This window comes from Hermetia illucens, chromosome 1 (assembly GCF_905115235.1).
Source record: "Hermetia illucens chromosome 1, iHerIll2.2.curated.20191125, whole genome shotgun sequence".
In the NCBI taxonomy this organism is placed as follows: domain Eukaryota; kingdom Metazoa; phylum Arthropoda; class Insecta; order Diptera; family Stratiomyidae; genus Hermetia; species Hermetia illucens.
Genome location: NC_051849.1, coordinates 66,701,879 through 66,727,856, shown reverse-complemented (window position 1 = coordinate 66,727,856; position 25,978 = coordinate 66,701,879). Strand labels below are relative to the sequence as shown.

The 25,978-nt window shown below is 43.7% G+C and overlaps 1 protein-coding gene across 1 annotated transcript; it reads right to left on the bottom strand.

Moving 5' to 3' along the window:
* Positions 1-204: 204 nt before the first annotated feature.
* Positions 205-18,036, bottom strand: LOC119657232. Its single transcript, XM_038064048.1, has 9 exons — positions 17,759-18,036; positions 17,404-17,498; positions 17,151-17,321; positions 8,272-8,469; positions 7,944-8,210; positions 7,014-7,861; positions 6,598-6,924; positions 6,433-6,537; positions 205-1,398 (listed from the first exon to the last, which is right to left on the bottom strand). Exons 1-9 carry the CDS (start codon positions 17,796-17,798, stop codon positions 1,338-1,340), a joined length of 2,112 nt encoding a protein of 703 aa, XP_037919976.1. The 5' UTR covers positions 17,799-18,036; the 3' UTR covers positions 205-1,337.
* Between the last annotated feature and the right edge of the window lie 7,942 nt (positions 18,037-25,978).

Genomic DNA, 25,978 nt, shown 5'->3' with positions numbered 1-25,978 from the left:
AAGTTAAGTAGATGAACCGAACTGTAGGGCTTGGTGGGAAAAAGTCGATGCTCAAGAGGTGTTGTGTTACAATGATAACGACGCCAGCGAAATATTACATTCCCATCACAAAGGTTACATTTAGGGGAACTGTTGTATCACATGGGCACAATGCAGCTGAAACAAACATGGACATTGATGAACAAAAACAAAATGTTTGCAATATTAATTTTTACGAAATTTATTAGTAACAATTTGAAATAAATTTCATAATAATAAATACTTGATATTTTAGCATTTGTGTATATACTCTTCATTTCTCATTGAATTTACTTTCTTAATACTTATATATTAGTCAAAATATTATTGTTTTGTTTAGCATTGGTATTTTCATAAATGAGTTTGTGCATGTATGCGACCAATATCCCATAGTACAAAGCACACACACACAACAATGTATCAAATTATTGTAGCTGCTACTTGTTCTTACCTAAAACAATCTAATGAATGAGTCTATCGATAATTTTTAAAAACCATTATACTTTTCGTTTTCATCACCTTAGAGTACGGCATAAGTTTTGTTTGCTTTTTTGGTGTGAGGGACTTGAATATTTCTATTCCTTTACGTATCCATGTTCAATTGTGTATCAAAAGTGAACGTTAGTAATCCTCGTTAACTTCAAATGGCAACACGAAAGTGGTCAGCGAAATTACCATGTATGCAGGTCTTGCTTAACTTTTAACGCATAATTCTATTATAACTTCCCAAACCAAATACATTGTGCTGTGAAGCAGCCAACTCTCACAGAATTTTTTAACACATCTAATATAATTGGAAAAGACCTAGCATAATATCTGGAATCCACTTTGACTGACTCCTCCAGCTCCACTAAAACGATAACATGTTTTGTACTAGCAGCCCATTCAGTAAGATTCCTGACTTATCTTAAAACGTAGTCCCGCTCCATGAAATGTCCCTTTCCAAATATCTTAACTTTATCTGAGTCCGATCTTCAAATGAAATTCGAGTTGAGTAATGTAATTTATCTTTATGACTACGAAAATGAATGGCATTGAGTAAAATGTTCCTACATTCACAAACATGACGACTAAATAATAGAATACCGTTAATTGACTCCACTTTTGAATAGTGAATCTGTTTCCCAGAGTAAAAAAAAGAGAATTTGGATACCTAAGTTTCATAAAAACTATTTTATGCTTACACATTACAGCGAATACATTAAAATGAGATTAGTAACGTTTTCACTATTTCACAAAGGATATGTTCAAAACATAAGAACAAATGATTTCATTGGAAAGGATTAGTAGAGATTGCGATAAGAGTTTATACGGGTCCATTACAGTCGAACTTTTAGAGATTCCATTCGTTGGATAATACGACGACGCATCTCTTCATATCTGAAATAGTGGTTGGTGTGCATTGTTTAAAATTCCTAGGGTAACTTGATAGAATTGATTGGATCATATCTAGGATGTGTAAATACGTGAGCACAAATAGATAGCATCTGAAAATTTGTCATTAGTTCTTAAACTACTGGACCCACATCAGTAAAATGTTCTGCAAATTAATAATTAGGTATTTCTCAAAGATTGAAATTTTAGGGCGAATTTTATGGATTTTAAGTACACAAAAATAGTACATAAAGCATTCCTGCATTCCTAACGTTTGGATGTTTCCATTGAGTCACTTTTGATTTGGCTTTGAAATGTAAGCATCACGACATAAACATTCAGGACAGGATGTAGAATTTGGAAACAAAAGGGTTCGATATTGTGGAAAACTTGACGAGGCAACATGTTGAATTCTTCAGAAGTCGATATCATTTCGGAATAACGGCAAGAAACAACAATTTTAGGGAAATAGAAGAAACTATTGGCAAGAGGAGGAGGAAGGAAACAAGTGGTTCCCGAAATATCGGTATATGCATATCAAAATAGAGTACGAGCAAAAAGGAAAACCGTTCAATCATGTTTACTAATTTAATCGCTAGAAATATCGCAAAATAAATAAATCGTTGTTGTTAGTAATGAGTTTTGGGTTTTCATAGGTGTAACGCCACGTGGCGGTTTATAGCAGCTCTACATTTGTGAGCCCGATGTGATTGCGTTACTCTAGTAAAACATACACAAAGTCTACGCGTCACTCACCTGGGCCCCTCCAATTGCACAAGTTATTATGATGATAGAAAACTTAGGCGAAATTGAGCGACTGGAGGTCGAAAGCAGGCAAGAAAGTTGGTGGCGCTGTAGTCAAGGTACTCTGGTTGCAATGTTTACCGGCCAGTGTCCAGGCGATATTTAAACCTGCCATGCACGCTCCGGCTGGCCTGTCAGTTACGCCTGAGCAGTTCGCGGTTAACCTTTGCACGTCTCATCATATCATTAGTACAAAATTATTTGTGGATGGAATTGGAAAAGATCCGTGGCGACTTGACAGAATTAATGGTGATCATTAAACCATCACAATATCAGATATGGAAGATGCTCGTCATTTAAAACGCCACATGTGTCGAAAGCGGGTACATTGTGCTATACCGTTGTATATGTTTATAAAAATAATATTGGTGGAACGAACTTGAGAAATGCATAATTCCCGCGCAAATTTCGTTTACTAGAACTGTACCGATTGTCATTCGAAACTGTAATCTTAGAATTTTTTGCCTTTCGTAGGCTAGCTGGCATTCGAAAGGAAACAGCAATTGGAACCTCGATCGTCTGTTCCAATCATCGAGGATCTGGAGACGTTTCCCGTCGGTAAATCTCTGTGGGTGAAGCAAGAAGTTTAGATCCCGAAGGGTCATCAGATGCTGAATGGTGAAAAAGTCATCAAAGTATGACTGACGGTTTCGCCCACAGTAGAGGCAACTCCTTTGACGCTGCATCTGCCCTCGGATAAGGTGATAATCGCTCTTTTCGTTATAATCGCAAAGACGATATGAGTGCGAATGATATCCAAGTGGAAACCGCCTTATGGATTTAGACCCAGACTAGGCCGAATCGAAATTATTCTCAAACACTAAATAATAATCTTATTATTATTAATGTGAACGATTTAAAATGATTGAAGACACTCCTCAATTCATATTAAATTAAATTCTCTTCTGAAGTGAGTTCTTTCCAAATGTAAACACAGTAAACACAACTAGTTGAACATTGGTTTCCGAATAAATTGTTTGTTATTATTGCTTTAAAGAAATAAAAGAAAAACGAAAACGCCAGAAGCGACGACACAGGACTCTATTCCTCTGGTCTTAGGATCCACGGACAGAACGGAAGCAAGTCTCTCAATAACTGCCGTGGCAGTACGGGCGTCACCGCTTTGGCGTAGGAAGTGCTCTAATCAGTGTCACAACGGACGCCATGCGGTTTAACCATACGCTCGTCGGTATGGATGAGAAGATAATTGATAATAGAGCTAACTACACGACATGAAGTAGTTGGATAGTGACACGGTCGGTACAGACTGTAGCAGTCTTTGTTACTGCAGAGACTTGCGGAGCGCACGCAGGCTATTCAGACATGTGAGGATTCGAGAGGTCTTTAGACATGTTGGCCGCCGCCGCCGCTGCCGACTGATCCACGAGGTACACGCGCGACTCGTGTTTGGCGAAGTGTCGTGTGAAAAGATAAACCGCTAACAACCACCTAAATTGTCGGAGACAGTCGGTTTTTTGCGTCCGTGCAGTAGGGCTAGATCACAGTCTTGATCCGTTTCCCGAAAAGGGCGATCGGGTAGTAGGCCGTCTGGACTCTCGGGGCATGTTGGTATTACCATAGGTTCGCCGAAAGGGCCCAAAAATGTCTTCACTTTCTCGATAAAAAACTAGACTTGCCAAGAGCTCTGGCGACGGCTGCCCGAAATGTATCACCACTGCACCTAACAAATTAAGACTCCTTGCGCCGTCGTCAGTACCTTGTCGATACAGGCACTGAAGTCTCGGTTTGTCTCGCATCCGCACGTATAGCTACAGGCTTCCACATTCGGCAAGTGAAAGCGCTCGACGTCTATAATGAAGTTTCTTGTCTGAAATTCTTAACCGACATGGGCGCCGACACTTCAGTCGTTTTGCTGCGGCCTCATGCAAAAAATCGAAAGCTATCGATATCAAAGTCCTTGCACCCAATCCATCAACCATTAACACATACGACAAAGAAACCATCACTGTAACCACTCGGCCTGCAGAGGCGCATGTCCCAAAAGCAATCGTTGCAGCACAATTTGGCCGGATTCGTTTACAGTAATGATGTTTAGCATCCGCATCGCAGCCCAAACGTTTCAACGCTTTACGGATGAGATTTTGCGTGGATTGGACTTTTGTGTGTGTTACGTTGAGGATATTCTGGTAGCAGTTTCATGAGCAGCATATGAAACTTTTTCGCCGATATTAAATCAATGAACACGCAATTTTACTACCATGGCCCTGTGTTGAGGCTACACAAAACTACAAACGCCGGACGACAGTCAAAGAGTTCACACGGTTTCTAAGAGCTCTTAATTATTTTAGCAGACTAACAGCACATTTAATGCATGTACGAACATGATAGCGAATGTAACACTGCAACATTTTCAAATTTACTAGTAGTGTTTGCGACCGATGCCTTAGTCGTGAAAATAGATGGGACTCTGGAATAATCCATAAACAACAACACGGCGGTTATCGGTTTCCAATAGTGTTCTATAAGCGAGAATTATCAACCATCGAAAGCGACTACAGTATATACGAAAGAGAGCTACTAGCGATTTACAGTAGCATTTGGCACTTCCCCTGCTATTTTGGACGGCGTGTCATTCACCATCAAAACGGACTATAGACCCCTGTTTCTTGCATTTAAATAGAAGGCGGATAAAGTCTCGTCTCGCCAGGTTCGCTACCTGATCCTAATAGCAACATTTTCAACTGATATCATACACGTACGAAGGGAAGCTCATATGGCAGCTATCTCTTTATCAAGGAAGTTTACTAAAGGTTTGATAGTGGAACAGAATAAGGGCAAACGGCTCCAACAACTAAAGTGATAACTATTTAACGTTGCTTTAAAGTTGACATTGGTAGCAGAAATCGTTACTTTGCCTTACCTTGCATTCTTTCGTTCAACCTTTTGCTCCGGTCTCTATATGAGGGCATATATGTGATGCAGCACACAACGCTTCGCATCCTGGAGGCCGTGCTACGCTAAACACTATCAACGAAAGGTTTGCGTGGTCGAGCAAGTGAAAGGATATAATAGAGTAGACCCGTAGTTGTCAGCAGGTCCAAGTCGGCTGATACTCAAAAAATCCGTATAAGCTGTTCAAAGTACCCGGCAAGCGATCGCAGCAAGCCCACTTGAACATGGTGGAACACCTTCCACCCTCAGGTGGCTTCCGATTATTTTGACGTGTGCTTCGCGCTATGAAACACCAAGGGTCATAACAATGGACTTGGGACCGCACCACTAAACCGCCGTCAAATATTATTACAACGGAAAGAGTCGTTAGCTGCATGCTAAAAGGTGTGTAACAAACCAGTCGAGGTTAGATCGATTACGAAGCAGGAATCGTGGAATTTTGAAGTATACTTCGACTTCTACCCTCAGCGCGGGAAATCAGTAGAGGTGCTGCGGTTGACATGAAGGTACCTAACGTACAGTATTTAAAATTCCCACTTCGACGTTCTGCACGGGGCGTATATATGGGAAATAATTAATTTAGATGGTCCAGATAGCTGAAAATATTATTTCCACAACATTCGGAAGGAGGAAGAATTTGAAGCAAGTGGCAGCACATCAACAGTTGGTATACGTATCACAGATCGACCCGATGCCGAGGAAGATGCCTTCTGGAATTACTTGACACGAAGCCGTGTAACGTGCCTGCTGACGACTATAACGTCAGTGCAGGCAATCTTAATGATCACGTGCGTGAAGAGATAGACGGAACAGGTGCTAAACTAAATAGGACAAAGGCTAAAGAAAAAGAAGAGGGATGAGCTGAAAACTGCAACTATTAGGTGTTGGGGTGAAATTTTCCGAAAATACATTGAAAAATTAGACAGCCTTCAGTAAAGAATGGATGAAGTAGTTAAAAGTAACGGAAATTCAACCAAGTATTACAGTAAAAAAAAGATAATATAACTTCATTTTCGTTTTTTTGTTCATTATTTTTGTTCTATCTTTTTTGCGCACACTAAAATCATAAAATTTGCCCTAACATCGCGACCTGTGAGAAAAACCTAATTAAATTCAGATAGCAATCTGTAATTTGATATGCTTGCCCAGTTTGTAGAGCATCTTACCGACTGGCAATCGGTGGTTTAGAAAATAATGAGAAATTTCCAGAAGTGCTACCTTTTTTGAGAGCGCTCTATTTAATCGGATTATATTTTAGTTATTGACTAGCTTGATTCAGAAGATAATATTTATAATCATTAGCTTTAAAAAATGATTGGTTACCTTGATTTTATCTTTGATACCTCACGTTCCATCTCATAATCGTAACGATCTAAAATTGCACGACATTCAGGAATAGAAAGATTCAAAAACTGAGCTACCTCATTGCTGTAATTAAACAAACACGAATAGTTTTTAACTTTGTTATTTTTTCTGCCTTTAACGTACCTTATTTCTTGTGTTTCTTGAGCATCCATTAAGAACAGTCGAGCGACATCTTCATGAGGTCCTAACATCACACGTACTACGAGAGGATAGTCGTCATCTTTCAAACGTCTCTGCTCACCGTTATCACGAATAACAAATAAAGCAAAATTTTCCGGTTTGCTGTCGACTTTATACTTCTCCAAAAGCAAATTAATCACCTCCTGGGTGTTAACTAATGATGTTACCCAAACGCTCATTTGGGAACCATGTGGTGGAGTGAAGAACGAGGTTTCCCGATTGTAAAAGTGGCCGTTGATTGAGCAACGACGTTTCAGTTTGGCACGAGATCTTGCAATTAAATTGAAATAAAATTTATACAATAGAATTAAGCAGAAATGAGTAGTAACTCGAATAATATGTTTGCAAAGGAAAACTACCTTTTGTTTCCAGACCTTCTTTTGATTGCTGTTGACCCAGTCTTTGGACGCCTTCTCAACACAACACCGTCCTCTGTCACAATATGTCCTTCAGCGTCCTCTTGATGGCTTGTTGAATACGTAGCACCATTTTCCGTTAAACTTGGAGTGGTTGCCGTTGTCACCGACTTACTGTTGTCATCACTTTGGTTATAGCAGTTCATGTTAATATTTATGAATTTCGGATTCTCGTTTCGCTTCATAGTCATCGCCTTTGCAGTCGACTCATCTTCGCTATCTGTACTCACATAACAATTTGGACCTGATTTCGAACGATTGATTCCTTTCTCAAAGAGGTTTTTATTGTCGAGAAAGGAGCGTGAAGAGGCGGATTCTGACTTTTGTAGAACATAGTTTTTCGATTGACTTTTCGTCATGCTTAGAGTATCGTGAATTAGGAACGGGTCGATGGGACGTAAAGCTGACTCGCAGAAGCTTTTGCTCATGTTTTCTGAGTAGAGTTTTAGCGAGTCATTAATGCGTGATGGATCGATTGGTTGATTCATTTTCAAGGTATCATCGTTAGCTTTTACAAAGTCATTAGCCCCATTGATGAAGTCCTCGTGAACACTTCGATTGAAATCGTCAAAATCCATTGGCTTCAGGGTTGGTGTATCTTCAGATGCAACTTCAGATGTTGATGTGGTGGGTTCTTCCAGTGGTGAATTGGAATCACTCGATTTTGACCGATCATCAGCGCTATTTTGAGCTGAGAGTATTTTTGGTGTACCTTCGGAGGAGGATTGTGATGGAAGTGGTGAGGGCATAGTCTGGTATAATTTTTCAGTTTCATCCACTTTCCGTTCGACCTGTGAAATTATTATATGTCAAATACCCCAGGAAACGAATCAATATGCTGACAGAGAAAGCCAACGTCCTAATAAAATTTACCTGCAACAAGTCATCAATTTCATCCCAATCAATATTTTTTACATCCAATTTCGACGGTAGAGTAACAGCCTTATGAGTAGGTGAGGATTCTTCGGATGAGCACGCGACATCGGTAGCAGCATCTTCCGACAAACTACATGAATCGAAGGTGATGCTCTCAGACATTGAAATATCAGTTGCATCACCATCTAACAAATCAGTCACTGTCGTACTGGATTCAATCCCGGTATCAGTAATATCATTTTCCTTATCGGAATAATCATTACTCTGAAATTGAGAAATTGTGACTGTGGATTTTCGCAGGATGATGTACAATGCGAATGCATACCATTCTCGAGTCAACTGCCAGGCGGCACGAATTTCGTTTACGTACGGTTACTACTGTACGTTGATCGTCATCTTCTTTTAAATGGATAACAGCGTGAACGCCCCAACAAATACGTAGTGCTCCTTCTAGCACTAAACGATTATTGACTTCACGACTTCGTATTTCTAAGCTCTTATTATCAAAGTATTGATTGTATAACTAGAAATAAGGTATTTTATGGTGCATGATGAGTTTTTACATTTAGTTTATATATTAGAAATTTTGTAGGTGGAAATGTCTAGAATTTAATCAAGAAAAAATGAAACAGGCCTTTTTCCGCGATGACAGATAAAATCTAAATCAAATATGCTCATTATATTAAAAGATTAAGAATGAAAATCTGTGGTGGATTATATGCAAAATAAAATGGGGACACAGTATGTGACCGCTTGAATGCAATGGACTCACGATGAACGTTAGGAAGACTGGACTAGTTATGTTCACAGGAACGTCAGGTGGGGCAGCTATACGCTACCCACCTTAGCAGGGGCGGAAATCCAGTTGGCATAAACAGTCAAGTATTTAGGAGTACATTTAGACTCCAAGTTAACGTAGAGGCACCATATCCAGGAACAATATCAGAAATCCTGCAGATTGCTCTAGTGCTGTAGGAATGCGAAAGGTAAGACCTGGGGACTTTCACCAAAATGGATACATTGGATGTATAAAGCCATAATAAAACCCATTTTGATGTATGCGTGTACCGTCTGGTGGCCGTGACGGAATTTTGCTAACAGCGGGAAGCTTCAGAGGCTTGGTTGCCTAAGTATTACTGGAGCAATGAATACTACGCCGACTGCGGCACTTGAAGCTATCCTAAATCTACCCCCATTCACTTGAATGTGAAACGGAAAGCAGCTAACGACGCATAAAGACTCAATACCATTGGAGCGTGGAAAGGAGGTCAATCATACGGTCATGCCTTTATCTGGAAATTCCTTGACAAACGTCCGATAGCTCTGATGCCGGCCGATCTTATGGTTTCCAGATTCGTATTTGAAAAGACACACTGTCGCATCACGAAAAGAGAAGAATGCTCGATAAATGGCCATGAGTCTTTTCAGATTACAAACTTAATAATCTTCACCGACGGGTCAGTCATGGAGGGCGGATCGGGCGCAGGGGTGTTCTCGGGGAATCCGATTATGGAACTGGCGCGACCCCTCGGAAAATGACGACCATATTCCGGGCGGAGATATATGCCATTTCTTTGGCAGCAGAAGAATGCCTGCGACTAAAATGGAGGGGTCGCATCATTTTCGAATCTGTTCCGACAGTCGGGCAGCATTATCAGCACTAGATAACAACGACATATCAAGCCAATTAGTGTGGAGTTGTCATCAGATGCTGCTGAAACTTGGCCGACTGAACGAAAAATTCCTGATGTCGATGCCGGGGCAATCAATCATCGCTGGTAATGAGGAGGCTGACAGACTGGCTCGCCGAGGGTCTGGATCCACAATGGGGCGGAATGCGGCCATCCACTGTCAAGTCTACCCTGAAGGGTGAAATTGCAAGGATCCACGCAGCCGAGTGGAGAAATTTGAACTCTTGCCAGTAGGCGAAAATCCTTGTGAAAGAACCTGAGGTCGCCAGATCGACATTCTTGTTGTCCCTTAAGAAGTGGGACATGAAAACCCTAGTAGGGTTTTTAACGGGACGCTGCTCCTTAAACTACCATATGCAATGTTCTCAGATTCACTAAAGCCTGCGAACGCCGTAAGCGGGAAGCCATTGAATAGACAATTTACGGAGGTAGTACAATGGGCCTAAAAATGGCGTGAATGCTCGGGGCAGCGGCTCCCCCAGTAAACTAAAATAACTATATGCACAATAGTTCTTTAAGGACGCGGTGCGACTTTCCCTTAACTATATAAAAAATAACACAATTTTGGTGAAAAGGGTGAAATTGCCATTGTTCAAGTTGGTGGTAAAATGAGATATAACAAAACGGTGCTGCACATAAAAGGTTGGACACGCAGGAAAAATCCTAAAATTCAATAGAAGAACTATGGAATGCAAAGTTTATAGTAGAATTTAAGGATATCGTTGGGTCAACTATCCCGAATGCCTAGTTCCACTAGAATCCGACATAATTCTTGTGGAAGAATTTCGATGAGAATTTGTCATCGCTAGAGTACCTCTTTTAAGAGGTCATCCTGTTTGTTATTTCCAACAACAAAGGAGCTTTTGGCGGACTTCATGACCCAAATTTCCTAAGAAAATGTGAAGACTGATAAGATCTTGGTCTTGTACAGTAACAGCTTTTGCCACAGACAAACAGAAAGAGACATTTTGAACGAAAGTATTTTGATAGATTGAAGTAGACGTAAGGCGATTTCTTCGTTCATATTATTATCGACCTTGACTTTAGGTTGCAGATAAGGGAGTGATTTAAGTTATTTTGTTTTATCCTCCTATCCATAGTTGAACCATCGTTGATGCCGTCATCAAAAATTTACCGTGTGTCGGGTCCGGCTGGCCTGGCAGTTCTAATTGACTGACCTGAAGAAAATTCAGGCAAGCCGATACGTGAGTGGGATGAAGTGCCCGGTCGACGTTCACCGGACTGGTCGTCTAGGCAGTGCAAGCTCTGTTCATCATATAAATTTTATCCGACGCTTTTAATGGATAGGGTTTAACTGATGGTGCCGTGGAGCTTGGTGGTATCTATATGGAGTTTTCAGTTGAAGAGGCGGCTGGATGAATTGGACTGTTCAGGCGCAATTTACATACCTCCTGGAGCGTATATGGCTAGCCTTAGACGGACAATAGTTTCCGACTCTTCCGGTCTAATTAGAAATTGCCGGCATTCTTCTCGAACAAATTGAATACTGTTGGAAACGAAAATTCTGCACATAGAAGTTTTGAAAACTTAAAAAGGGGGTGAGAAGTAAGGCTTATATTTTGTCGAATAGGTGATGCGATGGTGTATTTTGTTTGAGTAATTTACAAGTATGGAAATGATATGAAATTATAGCACCCATCCTGAAAGCCACCTTGATGACCTGAAACACAGCACGAAAGTTCACCCGCCAAAACCGGACTGACGTCCAAGGAAATACATGAGAATTGCGTCCCATCCAGACCAACCACCGCACAGGCAGACCCACCATGCATGAATGCAGCATCAGCCAGGACCAGAAAATCCCTTGATTTAAGGCCCTCCACCCACCCTTGCCACACGCAAATCCCCAAATCATGCGATAAGAAAACCTGAATCTTATTAGAGGTAGCGGGAATAACATTGGGAATTACAGCGTTGACAACTTTCGGAACGACTTATAGATCGAGGAGACACCATTTTCAGCATCCGGGTTCTGAACCAGCAAATGATAGGTTTTGGGATTTCTTTCCTTTAATTTAAGAAGTCTTTTAACTACCAGGGGGCCTTCTAAAACGGGGAGGTTGCTCCTTGGCCAAAGCAAAAATCTGGTGGTTCTGGTCAGCCCAAAGCATCTTCTGAGGATACAAGTAGATATTGAGTTGAGCTTGTTTTCAAAATATTTTGGCGGATTTATAGTGCACGTAGCGGCATACTCTGTAATGGGCCTTATCACAGATCTATAGAGATTGATGCCTTTACTGGGTGTGAGACCCAAGACAAACCAGTTGAAAAATTAATCAACAATCATTTAGGAATATTGGAGTTCAAGTGGTCTTTGACCGAACACGACCTCGTTATCTCCCTACCTAAAAAGGTGACAGACTTGACATGGGCAAGGGAAGATTATTAATTTTAATGAGGCGGTGTTGTCCTGCTTCTCTTGAAGGATATAGACAAACAATCGTCTCCAGTAGCCAAAATGAGGAAATCGTCCGCATATTGGAAGATTTCAATCCTATCAGAGGGAAAGCGTAAATGTGACATTATGTCGCCAAGGGTAGCCAAATTAACCTTCTCAGGCGTTCTTCACATTTAGCACCACAGCCAACACCTGACCTTTACCTTTTGCTATTGAAATGTGCAAGGATATCATTGATGCAAGCAGACATAGATTTGCCAGCCGAAGTTAGCAGACAGAACTTTGTATTCATCAATGAATTTATTGATACGAACGCTGATCATAGAATTAGGAAGTTTGCCAAACATTAATGAGAGCAATAGGGTGGTAACTGGTCGAAAATTCTCGGTCCTTAAATGTTTTTGGGATGGTTACCTCCCGAATAATAGACCAGTCCTCAGGAGGAATCAACTTGCACCGGATGAGATTAGGCCCCTCTAGCAGCGCAGAGAATGTTTCCGGGGCCAACTAGCGTACATGTTGTAAGTCATATTATCCGTGCTAGAGGTGGAGGCACGCTTGTGCTTAAGCAAAGTAGCAGTCAGCTCTTCTAAAGAGAAGGGCTGAAAAACAGTGGGATACCGGAAATAGAGGGGAAAGGGGAACTGTACTACCCAGCCGGAAAATCTGATTTTCAAGGTTCTCCTTAGGATCTCAATATGGGGACTTCTCGGTGAGGCAACCACGGAAACCCTTCATGGATTTCCAGAAGGGCTTGACATCAATCGTCACAGGTAAGCCAGACCAAAATTCACGCAACAATAGCAACAATTATCTTCCACAGACATTTGCCCTCCTCAAATAGGAGAAATTTTCGGTGCTGGATCTAGCCCTAAATCGCCTATATGCGATTTGTTTCCTTTTAAAATACAATTTAAGCTTGGCCGACTTTAAAAGACAATGAGCGGCGTGTAATGGAGACGAAGATGTTGCGTTGGACTAGTGACGTGACACGCCTTGATCACATGAGGATATCCGCGATCGATATGGGATAGCGCCGATTGTGGAAAATTTGCCAGAGAGACATCTTCGATTATATCATCATCAACGGCGCAACAACCGGTATCCGGTCTAGGCCTGCCTTAGTAAGCAACTGCGCCGAGGTCCACCAATTCTATATCCCTAAAAGCTGTCTAGCGTTCTAACCTATGTCATCGCTCTATCTGAGGCAGGGTCTACCACGTCTTCTTTTTCTACTATAGATGTTGCCCTTATAGACTTTCCGAGTAGGATCATTTTCACCCATACGGATTAGGTGGCCCGCACACCGAAACCTGTTAGGCCGGATTTTATCCACAATCGTTATAGAGGCTGTGGAATCGTCCATCCTCCAAAACTTCTTCGGAGGATTCTTCTCTTGAACGTGGCCAAGAGTTCACAATATTTATTGCTAAGAACCCAGGCTTCCGAGGAATACATAAGGACTGGCAAGACTCTATGGTGAGACGTTTCGAGCGAAACAGTTTTTGTAACCTGAAGTAGGCAGTGTTGGCAGCCAACAACCGTTCATCACTATAGCTGTTATCGGTTGTGATGGTATGATCACGTAATTCGCGCTTACTCGTTCACTTGCTAAGATTGGTCTGAACATCGAAGTCGATGGTACGCGATCAAAAGGCCGGCCGAAACAACGGTGGCTTGATACGCTAGATGGGGATTTGACAGCCTCGCGACTGTATTCAGAATAGACTCTTGATAGACCAAAATGGCGAAACCGATCACGAGGGGCCGACATAAAGCAATCTGTGATACAATTCAGTTCAAAAATTCATGAATCAAATAGCAGGGAAGGAGGAAGAGCTGAGTGCGTTTAGGCACAGCACAAAAATGCGTCGTTCACTGCAGCGATCAGCGAAAGAGGTAGCGAGGGCCCAAATAAAGAGGAAACCTTACTAAGTGCCGCGACCGAGGTTGTGGGGACGGAAACTCCAATATCCTGTAGTGCCCCTGTTCTGAAAAAAAAGGCCAGTCAGAATCGCTAGTCCTGAGCAGAGGAACGTCAGCAAAGGCCTCAAAAACGGCTCGATGGAACTGGCGGAACTACTGAACTGCATTTCCTTCTACAGGCGGACGTGGAGAGCAGCGGAAGACGATTGGAAAGCAGAAACAACCACACTCCCCGCTGAGAACGCTGCTAGCGCCAAACGCTGACTAGACCGCCGGCTCAGCTTATTAAACCGACAGAAGGCAAGACATTTGCGAAAGTCCTTAGTGAAATTCGCTACAGGATGACACCCGAAGACAACGGAGCAGAGTGTCTTCCATACGGAAAACGAGAGGCGGCATAGTCAAGGTCAAGAGGCTATTGGGGGAGAAGGCTCTTGTTTCTAGCCTACAGCCTATGTGCTCTCTAGAAATCCGAGATCTTGACTGACTCACAGAAAAGGACGAAGTGGAGGAGGCCATCGAGCGTGAATGTCCAGAGGTAACCCATGCCCGCCATGGTGGAAGTCCCCGAGCAATACGCAAGGAAAGGAAAATCAAAATTGAATGGGTAGTATGCAGGATACGAATGCGGATGGTCGCCACCGTAGTTGACGCCGTCGTAAATTCAGTGATGAACTTGATAACGATGGTGTGTAAGGCTTCCACGCCCGGGAGGGGCCCCCGCCGTGACAAGTTCTCTATGTACTGGTGGACGGTAGAAATTGCAGACCTACGGAGGGAGTGTCGTAAGCTCCGCCGTTTGGCACAACGTTTGCACGCCAACGAGGAGGCATGCGCCATAATGGCGCTGCATATATCAACAAAAAGGGGACTCCGCAGTGCGATAAATAAAAGCAAAGCTTGTGGCTGGCAGAAGCTGATCAACGAGGTGAATGAGGACTTGGCTATAACGAGGGGGGAACATACAGGGGACTTGACAATAATCTTGTCACTCGGAAAGTCGGGGCTCTGCGGAAGCCCTGCATACTAAGTACCAAACAGATGGACCGCATTGTACGAGCATTATTCCCCAGATATGCTGTACGGGTTGATGTCAATAGCGCGGAAAGCGTCGAGGATTGCTCATTTTTCACAATGAGAGAGCTGGAAGAAGCGGTTCTTACTATGAAAAACAAGAAGGGGCCAAGTCCTGATGGCATTCCGGCGGAAGTTTCCAAACTGGTGTTCCGCCAACGGCCAGACTTGCTGTTTGGGGCGTTTAACGCTGGAGGGCATTTTTCGTTGTCGGTGGAAGGTGGCCACACTCGCGCTGATCAGTAAGGGAAAAGGAGACCCGGAGCTCCCGTCTGCATACCGACCGCTGTGTATGCTTGACACTGCCGGGAAAGTGCTCGAGAAGATCATCAGAAGTAGACACGCTGAAGCGATCCGCGCTGCCGGGAACTCATCCCCAAAGTAGTTTGAGTTCAGAACAGGGAGATCCACAGTGGACGCTATTATGGAGGTTGTGGATGCGGTCCATCGAGCCGAGATACACAGCCGCCGATCTCGACGGATAGTGCTCCTCATAGCGCTTGATGTCAGAAATGCCTTCAATTCCGTAAGATGGACATATATGCTAGGCACATTAGAAAACTCATTCCATGTCCGAAGCCATCTCTGCTGTGTCAGACTCTAGAGGATCAGAGGAGGATGGAAATCATGTCGGGAGTAGCTGAGGGATCTATCCTAAGGCCGGACTTCTGGAACGCTTCCTACGATAGTCTTTAGACTCGATATGCCCGAAGAGTCGCGCCTGGTCGACATTTGTTGCCGAATGCATTGTGTAACAAGTGCAAAGCAGAGTTGGCATATTGATACGACGGGTAAGCGGATGGATGACTTCTCATGGTTTCAGCCTTGCGATGGAAAAAACCGAAGTAGTCATCTTGACCAGAAAGAGAATCCTGACCCTGCGTCCCATATCGATTGGCGAGTTGACTATAGAGTCAAGCGGTTGAATACCTTGGTTTAATGCTCGACTTGATGATGACCTTCTTTGAGAAAATCAAAGCAGCAGCGAACAGAGCTGCAGCTGAAGTTTCGGCCTTGAGTCGGCTAATGGCGAATGTTGGGGCCCTATATCTACTAGGAGACGTATCCTTATGGGAGCAACGCAGTCGGTTCTGCTTTATGGCGCGGAGGTATGGGCTGATGCCCTTGACATGAAGAACGTCAATGCACCCTTAGCGAGTGGCAAAATGCTCAGATCCGTGGCTGAACCCAACTTCTAAGCGGGCATAGAGGTTTCAGTCTTACCTGCACAGAATTGGGAAGGCGCGATGTCCTGATTGTGTGTTCTACAATGGAGTGGCGGACGACGCTAAACACGGTGGGACGGCTTTCGTCATCTTTATGCAGACACAGGGGAACTCTTTCCAGACAACATTGTCAGAGAGATGCTGAAGAGCGCTGGCAGCTGGAGTCTTTATTACGAAGAAGAACTCGACCGGCGGAGGGACCGGATGGCAAGGGGTTCCTTGAACTACCAACTTATTCCCCCCTCCTCCCCGGTGGGGAAAGGGATTCCCTGACTTGAAGGCTCCCAACAAAGCCGGAAGGACTAGCCTGAAGTAATGTGTCAAACGATTCCTGGCTGGTTCTCTGATGACAGGGAGGCGTTTAGTTTGTAGTCCGACAGGGTCCTGTTGCACAACACTCTATGCATCCACTTATCCTACAGGGTTCCGAGTTCTTGCTTTGTTGATGACGATAATTTCAAGATAGTGTGTTAGTCTGGTCTAAAAACCGTTTCTCCAAGAACAGCTGATGTGTTAGGCCTGGCTAATAAGCACACTAAATGTGATAAGAAACCAAATTGGAAACTAAAATTGGCAAACGTCTTTTTTCCAAATATCAATTGCATTCAATGTTAGCAATAGTAATTTTGCTTGCAACCTGGAGGGCTACGAGTTTAATTGTAGCCGGCCCCAGAATGAGAGTCATTTCCTGAAGGAATTATCAATGTTTGATGCAAATGGATACACACTTCGTGCTGGCACTCCAACAGGCAAAGGGAACGCAAACTGTATACGGTCGGAGGCAAATTATAACAAAACAAGTCAATTAAAATATTCACGCACACTTTCCTCTCACACAGAATCCACTTGCATTGCACGCATCAATTACCTTCAATTTAGATTCTAAATGATCACGCGGCAGCACAGGTCCACCGGAAGCCCGCGGCGTGCCCTTCACTCCGAAGTTCTTGTGAGATTCCACGCGAGTGCCGTGTCCGAAGAGTTGCGGTCCAAACAGGGCCCCGTAGCAAGGTACGTGGCAGTAAGGCACTCCTTTATGCTGTTCGAACAAATAGAAAACATTACAACAACTGCACGGCGCCTACTCTTATCGGAAATTCCAGTCGGTCTAGACAAGTTACCTCAGCATGTTGGCCAGGATTCAGGCGCTTCCCGCATTCCTCGCAGCGCAGACACTCGGGATGCCAGTCGTAGCCCAGCGACTGCTTCCTTTCAGCTGAAAAGCAACGGAGAGGAAAATTCTAAGCGACATTTTCAATTGATTGGCCGACATTGAAGCAGTTTCGCTTTCGTTCAGCGAAAAGGTGATTTGAGCGTTTCGCTGATAAGGCGCAGCGCATCGGCAACTTATGAATGAACGTGCAGCTGTGCTACGCGAGTACGCGAAACGCCCCGCGAAGAGCCCAGCTCGGCACAAAAGGTCGCCAGCGGCTGCACGAAGCTGTGCAAATCCGATTGTTCTAGGTCTCGTCTTACCAAAATAAACAGGCTTTCCGCACTTATGACACTTCCACATTCTGACGACGGGCTCTCCCCACGAATTGCAAACGGCTTGTGCGGCGTTCGGCGGTCTATCGGCGCGGATTACTCACTTTCCGTGCACGCGGAAACCAAGAAAATGCATTTTACGTGAATACTGTGTTTGGAATGGCCTCGGAAGACAATGAACTTTGTGAGCAAATCGCACGGAGTTCTAAACAACAAAAACGATGGAACCGACCGAGTTCACATGACGTTCCTGTCAACACGTCTAAGGCGATGGTTTGACATTTTCTTGATAATTGCAGGGTTGCCAGACGGAGGTTGGATAGGGGTGGGCAAAGTTTTGCGGTGAAATTTACATACAAATTTACGGGAGCTGGTTGAATTTACAATTCATAATAGCAGAACCCATTTTCCAATTTGTAATCCTATAAATTAAATGCTGCAAATGTTTATTATAGCCTGTAAGTGAGCAGAATTTCTAGACGATTTTTTTTATTGCAAATTTTTATTGGACATACCTCCTAAAAACAAGCAAATTGAGGGAAATTTGAAATGATGGTTTGTGCAGTCACTATTTCCCATTTGAAATATTTCCATTTATAATGGGAATCCCCCGGAATTTTACCGGGCAAATTAACCAGAAAGAGAAATGGAAGCCGAAATTTTCTTCAATTACGGAGGGAGGAGGTTGTCTAGATGGACAACGGTAGCTTATATAATCGATATGAAAGATGTGAAACAATTGCAACAAGTTATAGGCAATGCGCATCAAAATTGAAAAAGGAAAACCAAATTATTGCTAATTTGGCGAAAAAGTGATTTCAATTTGTATCAGTAGAAGGTCCTACAAGATCTGATTTTATGCATGTCGCCAATTAGCCAAAACCTCCCAAGCGATCTAAGGTAAATTGAACGTTCTGACTGGCAGGAAATAGATGGCTATGGCGTAATTGCTAATTTCTTCCGTATTTGATGTTTAGCACGTAATCAAAAGTGAAAAATCGTCGATAAATGGTCATGAGTCTTTTCTGATTATAGACTTAATAATATGTACCGACGGGTCAGTCATATAAGACGGCCGCAGGTGTGTTCTCGGATAATCCGATTATGGAATTGGCCCGACCCCTCAGAAAAATGACAATTCAAATTCTAGGCGAAGACATACGCCATTTCATTGGCAGTAGAAGAATGCTTAGGTCAAAAATGGCGGGGTCGCACCAATCGAATTTGTTCCGACGAAACAGCAACAATATATCAAGCCAGTTGGTATGGAGTACCAGGTGCTGCTGGAACTTGGCCGACTGAACGAAGTACATATTCTTCATGTGGGTGCCAAGGCAGTGAAACATCGCTGGTAATGAGGAAGCTAACAGACTGGCTCGCCAAAGTTTTGGATCCACAATGTTGGGACTAGAACTAGCTTTTGTCATTCATTGTCCAGTCCACTTTGAAGGGGCAAATTGCAAGGATTCCTGCAACCGAATGGAGAAATGTGAACTTCTGTTTGAAGGAACCCTTGGCCGCTAGAGTGGCATTTTTGTTGCTCCATAAGAAGTGGGACATGATAACCCTAGTAGGGCTTTTAACGGGATAGAGTTTCTTAAACTACCACATGGAAAAAATGGAGTGGTGGTCTCGGTTATATGCAGCCAATGTGAGGAGGCCCTGGACTTCGAATGCAGCTGCGCGGCCCTCTCTTGGTAAGGTTTTCTTCAACAAAGAGTCAGCGTATTCTCTGTCTTTGGACAATGTTCCCATATTTGCGAAAGCCTGAGAACGCCTTACACGACCTAATGAGGTAGTACAATGGACTTAACTGAGTGCTTGGAGCTGCGGCTTCCCCTACCAAAATAACCTTCCAGGCTCCTTCTCTCTACACAAAAGCGTGGACAGTAGAGCTTGACATGCTTCGGGTTCTATGGTGTACAATCACAGTCGAGCAAAAGTGAGAATCGTCTAACTTGAATCGGTGCAGATACTTCCTGTAACCACCTTGCCCTGCCAGGAATAGGGTCAGGTGATAGTTAATCTCGCCATATCGTCGCTGAACTCGCGTCTTAATACGGGAAATTAATGTATAAATTCTGCGACCGTTTGTGAATCATCCCATCGTTGTTGCCATTTTTCCAGTGACTTCCGACTTGCCGCTCGTCAGTATTCTGCATTCTTTTCAGATAGATTTATTCTCCATCCGGACCTGCAATAACACACGCCGACTACCTGAGATTGCTCTGACGGCGCTGCGCACCCTTAGCGCAACTAAGCGGTACGTCATGTTTCAAGCTCCAATTGATCTCAATGCTAGTGCTTTTTCCCACACCGACGCTTTGTATAATAGTGCAGAGCCAACCACTCCGGCCACAAGGAATCCGAAGCAGTAACGATACCATGGTATTTGCCGTTTTGTCGCAGCCATAGTCCAGATGCCCCTTAAAATTCATCTTGGTATCAATTATCACCCTTTGGTAGTTGCTAACTAGCTTTGAAGTTAAGATTTGATACCAACACGAATCGTATTTCTTTTTGTACTGTTGGTAATTAAGACCACCTCCGTCTTTTGTTCCGCAAGGTCATGCTGAACCATCTTCAGCCACGGTTTATGAAGCTAATGCTTTCATTAATGTACACTTAAATGTTTTCAGGTTGTTTTGCGGTCACCAACCACGCCAAGATCATTCACGACACTAATTTTTGTAGCCTCATTTGACAGGGGAAGGACAATGACATCTTTGTACATCCATGCATGCCATGCAGCGAGTCTAAAGGTTTTCAGTTTCCACAGGTGTGATGAAGACGTCCAACGCTAGTTTAAACATTTGGCGATTCACTTTATGTAGCCGCAAGAGCACCATCATTATATCAAGAAGAAGATGCGGGTAAGACAATTGTGGTGTTCGCCCTGTCATCTTCTTCATAACAACCCTTTACGCGGTTCCCCAGGGGTTTTGATCTGCTTATGCGCAAAGTTCGTTAAGGCATCCTGGCTTGCTGGCGCGTGAAATCTGCTTAAACCTATTTCGAAGAGTCGCGTTGGCGGATCTTTCTTACTTGAAAGCATGTAACTCAGCAATTTTTTCGTCACGTCAATATGTTGACCACCTATTGACCTATCTCGGCATGGAAATATCGCATGCTCTCGTTAGGGATCTCATAACCCCCAAATAGCATCAACGAATGCTGCTGCTTCATACGAAATCGTAGCCGTCTTCGTCCCTCTTTTACTTTTTGAACCTTGGGTGTTGAACTCAAAAAGAGGAATCCGTGGACCAAAAAGAGTGAGAGCAAGTTGCTCTTCCTTTGGTCCGGTTTAGCATCAAGTGGGTGCGGACTTAGGACTCCCCAATTCCTAAAAAAAGTATTTAGCTCCGGCCAAGCTTTGGTCCGAACTGGGGGCGGATTTACGTTGAATATAATTCGCACCCTTGTCTTGTCTTGCGAATTATAAAGAGGAGAGTATAACATCTGTGAGCCGCTTCGGGCACGCTGTTCCCAGGGCAGAGGTGAGGGAGCGCCTAATGGGTTGCCTCTGCCCTGGTACGAAACCGAAGCCGTTTTCGTCCCTCTTTGACTAAAACAAACTAGTTAAAAATGATCCCTCACGAGACCTTTCATCAACAACAGCGGTCTAATGCAAGGGAATGCCTTATCATTCATCCTTTTTAACTTGGCCCTGGAAAAAGTGATCCGTAATCCTGATGTAAATGCGAGAGGCACCATCCTCTCCAAGTCTACCCAACTATCGGCCTATGTTGAGGGTATTGATATTATGGGGAGAACAATCAGACATGTAAAATCTGTCTTCATCCAGACCGAGCAGCACCAATAACCAAAGCAGCAATAGGATCAAATGGCACTGGTTAAATGAGAACAATAAAGATCGGAGCATACAATTTTAAAACCGTCGAAAATTTCTCCCACACTTCTCACAACCGCTCGAAACGTCTCACCATAGGGTGAAAGCTCTCACTGCACTAGATAATCATCTTACCAATCCTCATGTATTTCTCGGAGACATGAGTCCTTGGCAAGACAAATTGTGAACTCTTAACCGGAATCTTCCGAAGAATCCACATGAGGCTAGACGATTCCGTAGCCTATATAACGACGAAATTCATGAGAGATACCACGAACGTTTGCTTGTGAATTAAATCCCATTTATTGGTAACGGTGGGCGGGTCACATAATCCGTATGGGTGAAGATGATCTAGCTCGGAAAGTCTGAAAAGGGAATATTTATGGTAGAAAAAGAAGATGTGGCAGGGTCTGGCGTAGACCAGGACGTCAGAGAGCTGTTAAGGATATCGAACCTCAGGACAAAACCAGGATGTCTGGAGTTCCTCTGGAGTTCTGAATTTACCGGTCGGCGCATTTAACGTTTATCGAAAGGAGGGCCACGCAGTTGTCGTCCGAATATTGATTCTTCTGTATGCCTGAAATATCCATGAAGCCCTTCATTAGTAGACTTACCCAAGCAATATCTATTGCCGGGGATTTATCTCTAAAGCAATTCGGTTTTTGAATAAGCAGATTTACATTGGATGTGAAGCTGAGGCGTATAGTTGTCACCGTCGAGATTGCGACACGAACCGTCTGTGCAGACATCTAGATCCTTGGGAATGTTAACCCTCATTGAAGAATGATAGGAAGGCGGCGGTGATTTTAATTTTTCCATGGTGTCCCGGAGCAAAAACAAAAGCCCAGTGGTGGAAAGGACTGACCTGCTATCGAACACGTATACTAGCTCGGTGGAGCTGGTGGCGAACTCTTCACGATGGGCTGTACGTAGGCCCAGTAAAACGAAAAGCAGGACTTGCGACCACAAAGAGTTATCGCGTCCCATTACAGCGGCCTGCAGTGTCTTATGCTAGCGTTCCAGTATCCCATTGGTTTGCGGGTGGTAGCTGAAGCTCAGGAGTTTGCCCAACTCCGTGAACAGGGTAGACTCGAATTGCATTCCCTGCATTCCCTGCTCAGTAATGACTTCGGCCGGAACTCCAAAGTGTGGGATATATTCCTGACAAAGGGCTAGAGGTATTGCTTCAGGCCACCGGGTGAACCTATTGATGATTATGAGGCAATACTTGAAGCCATGCGAATCTCGCAAGAAACGAATAATGTTGATGTGGATCGTGTAAAAACGCTTTGTAGACCGAGGGAATGAGCCTACTTCTTTCTGTACGTGTTCGGTGAGCTTACACTTTTGGCACGCGATGCACTGCCTGGCCCAGGAATTAACATCTTTGTTCATTGAGGGCCCAAAATATGTGTTAGAGACAAGCCGATTCGTTGTCCGAATGCCCGGGTGTGCAAGATCATAGACTGCATGGAATACTTCTGTGGAGGCGCGAGGGTTCGTCCGAGTTTCGCACCAGAATAATATAATTCACCACAAAGTGAAACTCACCTGAGTGGGTCCCGTACCTGTTGGTACCATCGTGGCAGTCATGAGGCTGGTCGAGCAATCGTGGAAGCTGAGTCGAGAATTAGTTGTCAGAGAAAAAAAATTGAGTTTTTGATTTAAAAAATAAATAACATTTTGTAATTATGTTTTAGAATTAATAAATGTTTAAAATTACTTAATATGTTTAACTACAATTAGAATATTTGACCTAACTCCCCTTTCAGAGGTCTCGCAGAGTACTCCGCAGGTTGAGCCGAAAAGGGGAAACTTCCGAAATTTGCAATTTGTCCCTCAGGCCCTGAAGCACTGCGTCATCCTCCTGTACCTAGGCGATTGCCGAAAAATCAACCGCGACAGGGATTTTTACCTATGAAACGCGTGACAAAGTGTTTGCAACAACGTTATCCTTGCCGTGCTTAAAGTCCGAAATAAGCTGGCTTATGAAGTTCGGTGCCGGAGTTGACGAGGGGACTCTTTGTCGGGCTTCTGCTTAAAAGCGAAGGTAAGACGTTTGTGATCCCTGAACGCTGTGAACGGCCTGCCTCCTAGGGGGTATTGACAGTACTTTATTGCCATGTACGCGTTCTGGTGAGTTGTATTCAATTTCCTGAAAAACAAGGTCAACGGCTGCAGATTTCGTTCACCTTTTGTTGAAGGGCAGCACCTACTGAGATGTCTGAGGCATCGACGAATACGGTTAGTAGTGAATCAGTTTGAGGCAATGCCAATAGTGTAGCATCCGCCAGCTGTCAAACGACAGCTAGCTCAAAAGCCTGGGCGGCCTTCATAGACCACGCAATTACGCGTGAGTCTTTGGTCACGGGTCCAGACAAGTAGGCACAGAGGATCACTTAATGTTGTGCGGCTTTGGGCATGAAACGATGATAGAAGTTTAACATGCTCAAAAATCTTGGCATATCCTTGACTGTTTTAGATTGTGGGAAGTTTGTGATGGCTTGAACCTTGTCCGGATCTGGTTGAATTCCTTCGGGGGAAATCATGTGGCCTAAAAACTTCACCGGCCGTTGAAGGAAGTTATGCACAAAATCGGTCTGAAGGAGATGAAAAATGCATTCGAGGTGTTCCGAATACTCAGGCTTAGAGGAGGAGACGACCAAAACCTCATCCAAGTACACGAAACAAAAGTTAAGGTTTCGCAGGGCAGAGTGGACGAACCTTTGAAAAGTTTGCGCCGCATTGCACAGATCAAAAGGCATCCGTGTGAACCCAAAGAGTCCGAAGGGTGTGCATATCACCGTTTTCGGAATATCTTCCGGAGCTACAAAGATTTGATGGTACGCCTTGGGAAAGTCAAAGGTTGTGAAAGCACGGCAGTTAGCGAGGTTATGCGCAAAGTCGTGGATGAGTGGTATGGGGTTGCGGGCTGGAATGATCTAAGCATTCAGGCGTCTGCAATTGTCACATGTCTCCAGCTATTTGATGGTTTACAAATACCCTCCTTTAAAAGTGTGTCGCATTCTTTCTTAGCAGTGGTAGTTATGTTGTTGAATTTTTGAAGAAACGCGCGAGGGTCGGCTTCTTCAACAAAAATGATTGAAATACTGATAGTAGAGCAGCTGGCAAGTTTTTCTGAAGACCTGTGCGAAGTTATGGGAACTATAAGATACCTATTGTGTAGATCCACTAGCAAAATATAGTGGCCAAGTCTGTGCCTAATATACGGCTGCTGATGTCCGCAACAATAAAACGACATGAGAACGTTCGTCGAAGTTCCAGATTTACGTCCACTGCTGTAGCTGTAAGTGTATATGGTTGAAGAATTTGCCGCCGCTACTTTGAGGTGATGCGGAATCAGTTTGTCATTCCGCGATAGCGGGAGAACTGAGAAATTAAGAACGGCTGGGCCTGTGCCGGTTAGGTAATCGCGTTTGCTTAAGGGATCATTTATTGTTAAGTGGCGTGGAGCTGCGTTTTTAAAGTCGCGAACGTGCACGGATTGATATATTTTTTTTGCTTTGTCGGTAAATATGTGGTGGTAGCAAATTGCAGGACTCGTTGAGGTCCCTGACAACATCACGTTGTCGTCTAGTGCTAACAGATACTTGCTGTGAAGTTGAGTTGATGTTGTGGAGAAGCCGACGCAAGCGGCGTCGTGAATTTTGGTCGGTTTTCCTTCAATTCCAACAAAGTTTAAGTCTCAACGTAAAAGTTGTTTGGACGATATATGAGGTGCAAAATTGCACATCCAAATAAGGTATTGTGGCCTATCAAGCTGTTCACGTTTTCGAATTCCACAAAGCACAGATGCAGCGTCTGATACGGTACATTCAAGTCTGCAGCACAAATCTTCCTTGGATTACACTTACCCCTTCTTTTGCTCTGTTCGCTTTTGATCGCCTATTGTTTTTTCACGGAATTCGGGAGCTCAGCTTATATTGCTATCAACTGTTCTTTTGCATTCTAATCCCTTTTGCATAGTATCTATGTCATCTGCGGTTTGTCTTAGCACTGTTCGCAGGCAATTGTGATTTTTGTGTCACGAACACGAGGAGGAGGAGAAAGCAAAAAACTTATCCTACGTTTAAAACTACTTAAAGTAGAGAAGTTCAAAGGACCAAGCTGTTCTCCGTTGTAATTTCCACAAAGCCTAGGAATGGGGGAATGAAAGTAGACTTGGAGCTCTGCGAAGAGTACGTTGAAAATGTCTGCGCTACGTGTGTTATAAGACGCAGGACGGCAGGTGTTGTCGTCAGCGGCGGAGCAGTCCAGCAGACCCGAAGAAAGTTTAAAAAAATGCACATAGATCCAGATAGGATCTACGCTGTTGAAGGAAGGGACGGTTGAGAAAG